General features: G+C 39.6%; 2 protein-coding genes across 3 annotated transcripts in view; both read left to right on the forward strand.

Annotated features, from left to right (window-relative positions):
* The window catches only part of LOC138050748 (D(5)-like dopamine receptor), an 8,038-nt gene extending 3,421 nt beyond the window's left edge, over positions 1-4,617 (forward strand). For both annotated transcript variants that reach the window (XM_068897046.1, XM_068897041.1), the window contains exon 2: positions 2,327-4,617. In XM_068897046.1, the coding sequence (XP_068753147.1) occupies positions 2,692-3,654 (963 nt within the window). In that variant the 5' untranslated portion in view covers positions 2,327-2,691 and the 3' untranslated portion in view covers positions 3,655-4,617. The remainder of the gene's footprint in view (positions 1-2,326) is intronic.
* Positions 4,618-11,037: 6,420 nt separating this feature from the next.
* LOC138050765 (D(5)-like dopamine receptor) overlaps positions 11,038-12,500 on the forward strand; it is a 10,904-nt gene continuing 9,441 nt past the window's right edge. The window contains exon 1 of the mRNA XM_068897055.1: positions 11,038-11,275. The gene's annotated coding sequence lies outside the window, so the exon portion shown is untranslated. The remainder of the gene's footprint in view (positions 11,276-12,500) is intronic.

Genomic DNA, 12,500 nt, shown 5'->3' on the forward strand with positions numbered 1-12,500 from the left:
AGCCAACTGGTTTGCCTCCGGCCAGTTGGGATTCTTAACAGTTGTAGTTGTTGTGTTCAATTGTTTCGTTGATTGTGTTTCATTGGCCCTGAAAAGCGCCTATGGGGAGCGGTCAATTAAGTATGTATGTATGTATGTATGTATGTATGTATGTATGTAGTAGAATCATTAACTTAGCCTGCAATGGCGTCGAAAGTCATGTAACGCGAATGGCGTTTTAGTGGATCCTTAAACAAAATATACCCTTATGGAGCTCAATAATGGAAAGTCAGTTGGATAAACTAGGGGGTCACCTCGCAGCTCTTACAAGGTCTCACCTGATTGGAGACCACCCTAACCCTTAACAAAAGAACAAATAACAGAAACAATGGACCCTAGGCCTAAAACAAAAGGGTTAGGTTTTAGGCCTAGGGTCCATTGTTTCTGTTATTTGTTCTTTTGTTAAGGGTTAGGGTGGTCTCCAATCAGGTGAGACCTTGTAAGAGCTGCGAGGCTACCGAAACTAGGCAGGCGGTCAAAAACCAACACCTGGAATCACAAAAGCGACGAGTAATGGACTTCGACAACAATCTATCGCTCGTCGAGCCGAAATCAAAGTGAGCTGTATTTATCTGAAGTACATGGTCATTTGACACGATTGAGTTTCTTGTCTTCACGCACGCAATGAAATAGAAAGAGGTTCTCGCCTCTAAGAGCAAATATGTTGTTTGTTTCAATAAAATTTTCGCTGGAAAAGGATTCTGTGGTATTTTCTGCCTTTGTGAATTACAATATCAGGTTGTGTATTGAATTTTCGAGCTTAACGTTGAAATGTGATATGGGAGATGTTTTTTAGTATTGCTCTGTAAGCAGGAAGGGTTCACAGGCCTGTTGGAAGCGTGCTTGAGTTTCAACAAAATGAGCCCCAAAATCAGTGAAAAATTGTGACGCAGATGAATAATAAAGTAGGTGCTATTTCCAAAATGATGGAATTTCCTGGTGATAAATAAAGTCGTACGCGTCTTGGAGAGTAAATTTTGACTTTGCATAAGGAAGAGTTGGGCGATTGTGATCTTCGTTTTGACTTCGCTCATTTCATTGTCAACTTTTATAACACTTGACAGAAAAAGAAACTTACAAAAACCCGGTATCTTGCCATCATTTGACACAGATACTTCACTGTTTGGCGAGTAAACATACCGCGGTAACTTAAAAATGAATAGCAAATTGCAACCGGATGATTTTATAAATGTGTTTTTAATCACAAAAACGTGAAGACAGAGCCATTTTTGAACCGGACAGCCCTCCTCTGTAGTTACTAAAAAGCGCCCTTTATCAGTATTTCACGGCCCCAAAAATTAATTCCGGCTTCAAAGGACCTCAAAGTTTCATTTTATATAATAAAACATAAAAGTCACCAAGCGATTTTAAAGGTGAAATTGGTTTTTGTCAACGTTTTGTGGATTAATTTTTTGCAATTTAGTCTGGCACTTCCCTCCCCGGTGAATAAACAAATTTGTACTTTTTTGTGTTGCACTCTGGGATATTCAGTGTGGCGACGAGTACACAAAGAAGAGAATTTTTTTAAATTTTTGAGTGGTTATTTCCTTTAACTCTATGCCCGTTATTCGGCCCCCTCGATCTTTATTCCATTGTGGGAGCCGATTGTATAGAACATAAATAATAATTAAAATTGTCCTTGAATCATGCTTCGTGGTAATTTTTTGAACAACAATAATAATTATTGCAATGGAAGTATTGATCCCAGCCCGTGTGTGGTTGTCTTCGAAGAATTTAATACATTTGGTTTTTCTTAATTTCGATGATAAATAGCCCTGTTTCGTTGTTGGGCACTGGACTTGGTAAAGATGGCTCCATTGAAATAATTCTTTCTGCATCGTCCACTTTCTAGCTCCATTCAATCATTGTTTCGCTGGAAGTATTGATCCCAGACCCTGTGTGGTTGTCTTCGAAGAATTTAATACAATCATTTGGTTTTTCTTCATTTCGATGATAAATAGCCCTGTTTCGTTGTTGAGCACTGGACTTAGTAAAGATGGCTCCATTGAAATAATTCTTTCGGCACCGTCCACTTTCTAGCTCCATTCAATCATTGTTTCTCTGACTTTTTCAATTTGTCGTAGAGACAAATGTTCCATTACTATTTCTTTCTCTCTTTAGTCTTTTGCTTCAAGACACATGCGTTTCGCACTGCAACCGAAAAACTTGGCGCTATACGCACCTCACTGGCTATTTATCGTCTGATCTCAACGTGCGCTCGTGGAATAATTGTTCATTATACTATACCATATTTTGAATGAATGAATGTTTCCAATTTTTCTTTCAGGTGATTCGGCGGCAGAAGAGCATAATATATATCAGGACCGAAATCTGGAGTAACGAACATCTAAAACTGGAAGCAAATCGTTCAAGTTGACGGAGACAATTAAATCTTTTTTTGCCATCCATTACTAGTCATACCTACTGGCATATCACTTGTCTTAGGGCAAGGGAAATATTTTTCATAATTCTACTTTACGGGCGGCCTTCTACGCAAATTTTTTGTCAAATCACCTCCGAAAGTCGAGTACCACTAAAGGACAAAAGCATCAAGATAGACAGATTTTGTAACGACAGGAGAACGTCACAAGGGTACGTTGAGCCAGTCTACATTTACCAAGCAGCCACATTTGATCCACACCGAGATCAAGCATGAATAACACGACAAATGCAACAGACATTCCTGAATATGAATCTGATGACTCTTGGTGGGATTGGAAAACATTTTTATTAGTATTTTTCATTATTGCAATGATTGTGTCCATATTGGGAAACAGCTTAGTTTGTATCGCCATATACTTCGACCGGCGTCTCCACAGCCCTACAAACTGGTTTATTGCGTCTCTTGCAGTAAGTGACTTTTTATACGCATCTGCGAGCCTACCCTTCCGTATCCTCTCCATCGTAACGATCATACAAGATGTTTGGATCTGCAAGGCATGGATTTGGATGGACGTGTCTTGTGCGGCGGCATCCATCGCCAATCTGACGGTGATTTCAGTTGACAGACACTTGAAAATTACCAAACCTTTTGTTTATCGTAGAAAGATGACCAACTCGCGCTCGTTTTTGGCCATTGGCGGCGTGTGGTTGTACGCGGCCACACTGTCGACACTTTCCATTATCGCTTGGCCTGGAGAGCCAGGCGTTCGATTGAGCGCTTACGGCTCGTGTACGAATACCAACAAAAAATTCTACACGGTAGTGATCATAGTAGGTTTTCTGTTCCCACTTATTGTGCTCGTGACTTGTTACAGCATGATTTTGCGCACTATCTGGATTCAGTTCAAAAGAAGGCAACACATGAGTGCCAACTTCTGCGGCAACGAAGACAGGGATACGCGAATGAGCTTGCGGCGGGAATTCAAAGTCACTAAGACAATTGCCATTGTCCTGTTGACTTTCACTTTGTGTTGGGCCCCATTTTTTATCGTTTTCACTATTCAACAGTATGATATGTCTTTAGTGAGACACATTCCGAAGGTTCTCCTTTACTTGATCTTCATGATTCTACCAAACTTGAACAGTACTTTAAATCCGATCATTTACGGGTACTTTAATACTGAATTTCGGAGCGCATTTGAAAACGTTCGCGCGAAAATCTTCCCACTTTGAAATTTGTTTCATTTCTCATCTGAAGTTAGGTCCTAAATTACTTATTCCGAAAATGACAAAAAATTGGGGGGTCACCGAAAAATGGGAAAAATGCCCTAATTTCGAAAATCGACAGATAGGTCATCATAACGAGATGTAGCCTCATCTACTCATGCGTTGAAAATCATAAAAATAATATATTAGAGTCAATGTTTCTGTGCATAGAAATATTGGAGTGGGTTTTTTAGATAATTGCATGCCACTGGGGATGTCGTAGACAGTAGAGTTAATCCTCAACGAGCGTTTTCGCAAGCGCTACTTGTTGTAACCATTTCCGGAACTCAGGACACACGGAAAGAAAATTTTTAAAAAAAGATAGCTTCTTACATTGTAAATTTTTCATTTCAACACATTTTGTAGATTGTAAGAAGAGTAAGTGATTCATGTCTTATAAACTAGGGGTCACCGATGATCTAAAAGAGTAAAATCGATGTGATGTTGCGAAGCTCTTAGAAAATTTTTGCGTGACCTGTCGGGGAAGGACTGGAACCCAAGACAGGATCGATCGACGAAAGGTTTTTGGAAAAAAAACTGTTTCTCAAGCATATAGCAACGAAGTTTCAAGCAATGCTTATCTTTATTTGGTTAGTATTTTGTATCATATCTCTCCATTGCCGCCTTTGTCATCTTCTGGAGTGTGGTTTTGTGGAATATAATCTCTGGCTGTTTCCTCTTAGGTCCGCACTATCCAAGTGCATTAGCAGGAGAAGATAATTCTGCTCTATTTTCGTGAAAGTAAAGAAAAAGAACTTAAAAAACATGTAAGAAGTTCGTAACGTAATAAAGACATTAAAAAAAAACGCCATTAAATTTACGCAATGTCGCTAAACTAGCCGTTCCTCGAGTTTTCAAAACTTTTAACCACTACCAAGAGAAAATGAGTGCTACTCGATTAGCGACCTTTTCCAGCCTCCCAGTCCTTTCCCTGTAACGTTTCTTGATGAATTGGAAATAAATGTGCCATTCTTTAGCTGACCTAGAAAATTTTCCCCCAGCGTTTTTGTTGCCATAAGATCTTAACTAATGCTTGAAGTAATGCGTTACATATTACACGGCTACACGGCCAACGTTTGCAAAAACGTAATCCTTCCTTGTACTTGTACATGTTCATTGCCGTGACTTGGTCCCACGGCCTGATCCCGTCTGACCTTGAAGCTCAGTCGGCAGAGCAGCGGTGATCTAAGCCGAAGGTCGTGGGTTCAATTCCCACCCTTATCAGAGTTTTTCTCTGTCCTTGTGTGGGCCCATTTCCATCAGTAGGGCTAACGCTCACATGGTTCATATGGGGTGGAAATTTAGCACTTCTCATTACACTCTAATCAGTTAAGTCTGTTACATATTGCAGTTGCGTCATCTGCGCAGTAAAAGTTGCACACAAAGGATTAGCGCGAACGTCCTTAAGAAGATAGTTGTATTCATATGAGGGGAACGTGCCCGTCAACACAATAGTCCATTAACAAGCTTTTCTCAAGCCACTTTTTCAAGACGCGGAACGTCACCATCGGAGAATGGCAATCACAATCGGAACGAGAGGGACCGAAGGAAGATCGACAGTCCTCCTTGATCGAGGATACCATGATTACTGAAATCTGACCTCAAATCTGAAACTCAATTCTTGCACGCTTGTGTAGTGTGCGAATGCAATTTCGAGAGCTCCAGGATAGTGTGATTATGTTTTTATAGCTACAAAGTTTTATAAGTTTAAAATGGTTATGGATACTGTGCAGTCACTAAAAGCTGAGAATGACAAGCTAAAGGAAAAAGGGGGAGAAATTTTGGCCGAACTCAAGAAAGTTGAAGAACCTGAGGGGGATTCATGCTGGCGGCCATGATGTTGCAAACGCATCGGATCCTGACGCAACGAAGTCCTTAGAATATGATCATCTTAATAAGTTTAGAAACCGGGCCCCGAACAAAATATCTACTCTTGGCGGAAAATCACTGAAGCAGTTATCGACCTAAGTATCAAATGGCGATCCAAGAGTATAGTTACTCCTACAATTGTAACCTCAAACTTGTTGGCGTCCCTCAGCTGGGACCACTCGAAAATACCTTCCAGACTTCGCAGCTTTGCCCAAAATCAATGCAATTGGAGTAGGCGTCAAACCGTATGACATCGACATAGCCCACCGGATGCAAAAAATTTAAAAAAAAATCAAAGCTTTATTTCATTTCTGAGTCCATTTCATCAAGATGTGCTCTTCCGTGGAGCCTTGTTTTACAACTACGATTAGTAATAAAAATTGTAGAATAACAGACTATACTTAAAAATCTAATTTACCTAAATGCTAAAAATGTAACTTTAATTTACTTAATCCATTGGCGGAGTAAAATCGATGTGATGTTGCGAAGCTCTTGGAAAATTTTAGTTTGTCACGATTTTGCGTTACCTGCCGGGGAAGGACTGGAACCCAAGACAGGATCGATCGATGAAAATTTTTTGTCCAAAAATACTTTCTTGAGCATTGCAGCGAGGTCTCAAGCAGGCGTTATCTTTATTTGGTGAGTAAAGACCGCAGTCCCTAATATCCTTTAAAAAGCGAATCCACCAGTCTGCGCAGCCCCTCCTAAATATACCCTACCGTGCTTCAATACGTTGAATGGAAACTGACTTGCCATACAGAAAAATTTTATCTGCAGCCATTGTGTCATTCCCGTCTCGCTCTGTAGAGCTGCAACATACGTATTTTTTGTCCCACAGTCCGCTCGTATCATCTTTGGTGTTCCTCCGATTTGACTGACACAGTCAACGAAGTACTGTTCTATGATAAAAGGGTAATTGGCCGTTTTTATACTAGAGGACGTCTAAGAAGTCCAGACGCATTAAACGTCTAAGTGCGACTAATATAAATACGGGACGCATGCACTTAATTTCGACGGATAGAAATCAAATTCCCAATTTTCTTCAAAAGATACTGAGATTTAATTACCAAAGAGACTGTGAACACTTCATTGCTAAGTGGGTCCCAGTTTATTAGTGCGTCCCGTCTTCATAGTAGATTGTCGGAGACGACTAAGACGTCTGTTAAGTTAGTAGACGGCTTAGATGTCTGAGACGACTAAGACGTCTGTTAATTGCGTCGTTTAGACGCACTTAAGTTGAGACGTTTAAGTAGTCTGACGTTTAATACGTCCACCTTATAATTTCCCGTATTTATACTAGTCGTCTAAGACGTCTAACATGTCTTAGACGTCTTAGACGTCCTCTAGCATAAATACGGCCATTGTTAGAAGGGCCGACTTCTAACCACATAATACGTCAGCTATACCCGTCAATGACGCCTTGTACACAAAAGCCAAAGGGCTTTCACTTGACATATCCGTCAATATGCCAGAGGTGATGTGACCCCCGGCACTTTCTGTTAGAATTGCAATTAAAAACCAAGAAGGAAAGCCTTGCTGCCACCATTTTGATTTCATTCGATCATGAAGTTGAGAAAAATATTGGTCACAAACTGAGAAAAAAGTCGATAAAAAAAGTCAAGAAAAAAGTCGCTAAAAAGTCGGGAAAAAAGTCGAAAAGAAAGTCGAGAAAAAAGTCGGGAAAAAAGATTAGTCGAGAAAAAGTCGAAAAAAATGTCGGGAAAATTAACCAGAACTCACAAAAAAGTCGCGGGGAAAAAGTCGAGAAAAAGGTCGGGTAAAATTCGAGAAGAAAGTCGGGAAAAATGTCGGGAAAATTAACCAAAACTCACAAAAAAATCGGGGAAAAAGTCGAGAAAAAAGCCAAAACTTGAGAAAAAAGTCGAGAAAAGCAAAATCAAGAACAAAGTTTGCATTGCATTAATCGGGCTCCGTACCGTAACAAAATAAAAAAATGAAATCAAGGGGGACTGCGGAGCGGTCCCCCACCCCCATCCATGTACAAACCCCATTCAATGGTGCTTAACTTTATGAGATCAACGATTGTGATTTTTTTGCTGAATTCGCACATATCCTGTCGAATTTCATAACACTTGAACGAACAAAAAGAGCAAACTAACAAAAACCGCCATCCTTTGTTCCGTGTGTTGTTAGCAACACGCAAGGTAACTTGATCATAGGCGACCGCTAAAATTGGTGACACTTCTCATTTTCAGTGCGATTTTACTTGTGCAACTAAACGTACGATAGAAAATTTGAACGTAACAAAACTCTCCTAAAGTGTTTTCTGAGGATTTTACTTTAATATATTCGTGGAATAAAATTTATGATGTTTTCATCTCGCAAATATTGTTGCTGATGGCAAATTGTTTTATTCTCGTTCCTTAAAAGTTCCATCTGCTCTTCTTAAAAGCTATATATGTGTACCTTGCTTACTAGTTCGCATTTTTGAGCGTTAAAATAGAAACGTCGGTCGTATCAAGTCGTATATTTGACGTCTCCTGTTCATATACTAACCCTGCCGGGTAGGGCTAAGCCTTGGCTTCAGTGATCATTTGTCTTGGAAAGCTGTAGGAAGTTCAGAATACACGCTTAAGCTTGTGGTAAAAAGAAGTCGTAAATGATCAACATGTCAGCCTTGAAGCCAATGTTTCTCGATTTCCTTTTATTTTCTTCAATCATTCTGGGTCAGTATTCACTGAATCACATGTCTTCTCAAGGGGTATTTAGCAAAGACATCTACCATGGCACTGTAATGATTTACGATACCAAAACAATATCGTGTACTAGTAGAGCCACACATTACGCAGGGACAACTTGAATCTCCTGAAAAACAAAACGTAGCTCAGTTGACAGTTATGGAAAAAAAACATTGTCAAGCTACTGCACTACCACACGTACGCAATGCATTCCTAGTTTTAAAAATAGCCCGTATCTCCTCAATTCTCCTCCCCCCCCCCCCCCTTCCCCGCTAAATATCCCGTATATTTACAATTTTTTCCTAAATATCCCGTATCGTGATCGCTTCTCGGCCTTTTGGCCAGGATTAGTTTTCTCGGCCAAGGGCTACGGTAAAGTACTGTTGTACTACGGTACTTTTTTCAGGGCCGTATGAGGCAGGCACAGAACAGTTTCGGCTGTGTGTCTGTTCTCTCGAGAAGCGATCACTAGTGTTTTTTTGGTTTCGTTTTTGATAGCTTTTTTTTTCAGCTCGAGTGTAGAATCATGAAGAACTTTTGTACTTTATGAGAACTATTCACTACTTGTAGGTTTTGTTGAGTTTTGAATCGATGGTAGAGAGAGTTTTGAGGATTTGATCCGGACTGGACTACTGGATTTAAGCTTATTTCTTAACGAGATTTCGTTATTGTGCAACATTTGGTACCAAGTTACTCCAATACTGAAATCAAGATTATAGAATTTTAAAATTAAACTTCGGACTGGACTATGGAACACGCAATTACGGCATTTTAGATTTTTGAGCATTGAGAAAAATGGAGTAAAGATGTTGTCTTCTTGTCTTCGTCACGGCAGATTTAAACAGTTTGCAAGGAACTAAACCATGATTACGGAACCGGACTTCGAACACAGGATGATAACTTGTTGACTGAATAAGTTTTTCGAATGATTTAGAACTGATCTTATAATTTTTGGATGAACGGAATTAAGGAAGCAAGTACAACTGTGGGATTTGAATAACAAATGCCGTATCCTGATAACCCCTAATAGGGCTTCGTTGTTTGCAACATTAGTAACATTAGTTTTCAGAAATTTCTCGTCTTAAACCGTTTGATTAGCATTCCTTTCCTGAGCAAAATACCCATCGATAAGCGAAAAACAATGTGCTTAGCCATTTTGGAATAAATACACTATTTTCACCTCGTTTCCATGATGCAGTGGTCATTGTCGTCACCTATATAATGAAGATAACGCGTGTTCGGATATTCACTACATACACATCAAACATCATGAGAAGCACAATGTAAGAAAGAAAGACTTCTCTCTTTTCTTTTCTTTAGCGCTAAATTAACCATACACCACTGTATTTTTGCAGGTCCGAGTATAGGCTAATTGTAGCCTCTTGTTAATTATTCCACGAACGCGCGTTGCATATTAGATGATAGATATCACGAGTTACGCTGCGAGCACTTGGTTTCTCCTATGCGTCCCAAGAGGGAAACCATTGCCAGCAACCGTTTGATTTTCCATCGAGCATGTGCGAAGTACGTCACAACCCACGGAGCTAACAAAAAATATCGATTGAAGGATCATTGACAGAGTAATTTAACGGCTTCTTTTGGTGTAAATTTAAAATACCGACTTTTGAAAGACCTGGCCCGAGAACTTAAACTTCAAGTAAGCCTTTTCTTTTTTTCCTACGGGTTGGTTTCACCTGAATTCTTTGTCTCCCGACCAAAGACCAAAATACTAGCTTTAACTTTGCATTCCAACAATTGAACACCTGTGTTCCAGCGGTGGAATACCAAATTAGCGCTAGCTCGACGAAAACGCTTCAACTGAAACAACTTCTGACACCGGCAAACAAAAACGAATAAATCGCAGCAACAATGTAAGGCTATTTCGTTCACAGAACATCACATTTTATGCCGTTTAAAACAAAACCGTTGAATTCCCATACAAACCTTTGTAAATGGTGCAACCGCAGGAAAGTTGCGAACGTGTTCATGTCGTGAGCTTGGGCCCCATGTGCATGTAAGATTTTCCGGAAAAAGTTCCTCTTGTTGATTTTCTAATCCAAACACAAGGAAAATCGTTTGCCGATCGTGGTCTACAAAAACGATCAGGAAGCGGAGATCATGAACTGTTTAAAATAGTTTTTGACCATTTCATTAAAGAGCGGATGTAATTTTTTGGACAACTTTTCATTAAAGATAATTTTTTGGACAACTTTTCATTAAAGAAAATTTTCCTCATATCTACTACGGTAAATATTCTGAACCTACAAAAAACGTTTATCCTGTCAATAAAGTAAATTGTGTGAGAAAATGTTTTTTTTAATCATTTATCGTGGTTTTTCACGTTTGCTTCCTTCCTATCGTTGCACAAAGAAACACGGCATGCGGTACAGTTAGCGCATGATCTGAGCAGAAAATCTATGGATCCTCAGTGGCGTGATCTTGCCTGGGGATCTTGCCTTATTAAAAGTATCGAACGTAGGTGCGAAAAACAACTTAAGTGGATCACGTGGAATTACTTGTATGTTAATTATGTTTCTGTTTTGCTCGTCGGGCAAAAACACGGAATTGATTGAAAGCTTGGTCAATGCACGCAGTACAGTGGCCCAAATCTAACGCTCGCGAAGGATGATATCAAAAGACATGACTTTTAAGCTGACGTATTTTCACCCAAAAGCCTGTGCGCGTGTTTTACACATCGATTACCACTCTGCAAATAGGCCAACTTTTGTCTGAACGGGAAACTAGTGAATTCTTTGCCTGGGGGCTCATCGCCCTATCAAACATTCACTTAAAGACAACGCCAACTGTTTTCTATTCAGTTTGTCTTGCTCTCCAACATGCGTTATGAATTGCAATTAGAATTGCAACTTTAGCAAAAAGCCAGTAGATTTGCGAACGAAAGAAAAGTGTTGCCGTCTTCCTGGATGAGAAAATAGAGACGATGCAAAGTTGGCAAACTTCAGCACCAATCCATACTTTGTGGCAGTATCACACCCAGAAAAATCGTACTGAGAGTAGAGGTAAATATATTTAAATGTCAAGGTAAGTATGCTTTTTAAAGACCAAAATACAAGCGCTTCGCGTTCAAAAGTGACACTTTTATTTGGCAACGCGATGTAACGGAAACAAAAGCTAGAAAAACGAGACAACAAACATGAGGATTAATCAATGGACGGTAACACCACTGAAGAATAAGCGGACGGACGAAAGTATTTTGTATTGGGTTCTTCGAGTTCAAGACTGCCAGACCGGCAAGAAGACTTGCGTATCAAATAAGCTTCTTGCGGTTTCATTGAGTAACTTCAAAATGAAAATGTCGAGAGGTGGCTTGAAAGTAAGTTAGTTTCGAATCGTTGGAAAGATCACAAAATCCGTCTAAAACTGTTCACAAAAGTAGTTCGTTTGAAGTCTTTGCACTTCCTGTGTAGGTGTAATTTCCGCATGCAAAAAGGCTTCCTTAATCGCTTTCATACCATAGGCAAACGACTATATTTGCATAAAAAATAACGGCACAGTTAAATGATAATAGTGCAGATGAGTGCTGTGGTGTCGTAAAATTTTAATGAACTGTGTTATTTGTCAAAACAGAGTTTGCGATTTGGTAAGCACTTTCATTCATGAATTTCCATGAAAGCAACTCGTACAGAGAGTGACAAGGCAAACGAATAGTCATTTCCAATTGAGTGTTTCCACACTAGCCAAATAATAAACGGACATTGTTTTGTTTCCTCAAATAGAATAATTACTAAAGAAAGACCATTCAATTAACGATTTTTTTTTTTCGCTAAGGCCCATTTAAATTAAACGGTTTCAACATTTGCTCAGTTCAACTTGCATTCAATAATTTGTTCAACGTACCCAATGTTGGGTATCACTATTTAAAAGACAAGACATGATCGCATGCAAACGTTAACTACCACAGGTAGTGGTGTTTTGGGTCGACACTAACTCACCGTACTGTATTTTTCTGGGAAGGAGGGAACTACAGCTATTTTAACACAGCCTTCAGTGATGAAATCCTCGGGCCGCAGATTCTTTCGGTACGACCAAGCACAACAGCGTTTACACTCTGCTGAAAGTTACGTTGCTCATAAACCCTAACTTTACTTACTGTTCAGCTGAACTTAGTGATTACAAACTCTAAATTTAAAAACAATATATTAAGGCTAACGTAAACTCCGTAGTTGTAAACACGACTGAGCTGACGCTTTTTCTCAAAGGGGGTCACTTCGTCACGTCTATCAA

The sequence above is a fragment of the Montipora capricornis genome, chromosome 1, assembly GCF_036669925.1.
Source record: "Montipora capricornis isolate CH-2021 chromosome 1, ASM3666992v2, whole genome shotgun sequence".
Classification (NCBI taxonomy): Eukaryota; Metazoa; Cnidaria; class Anthozoa; order Scleractinia; family Acroporidae; genus Montipora; species Montipora capricornis.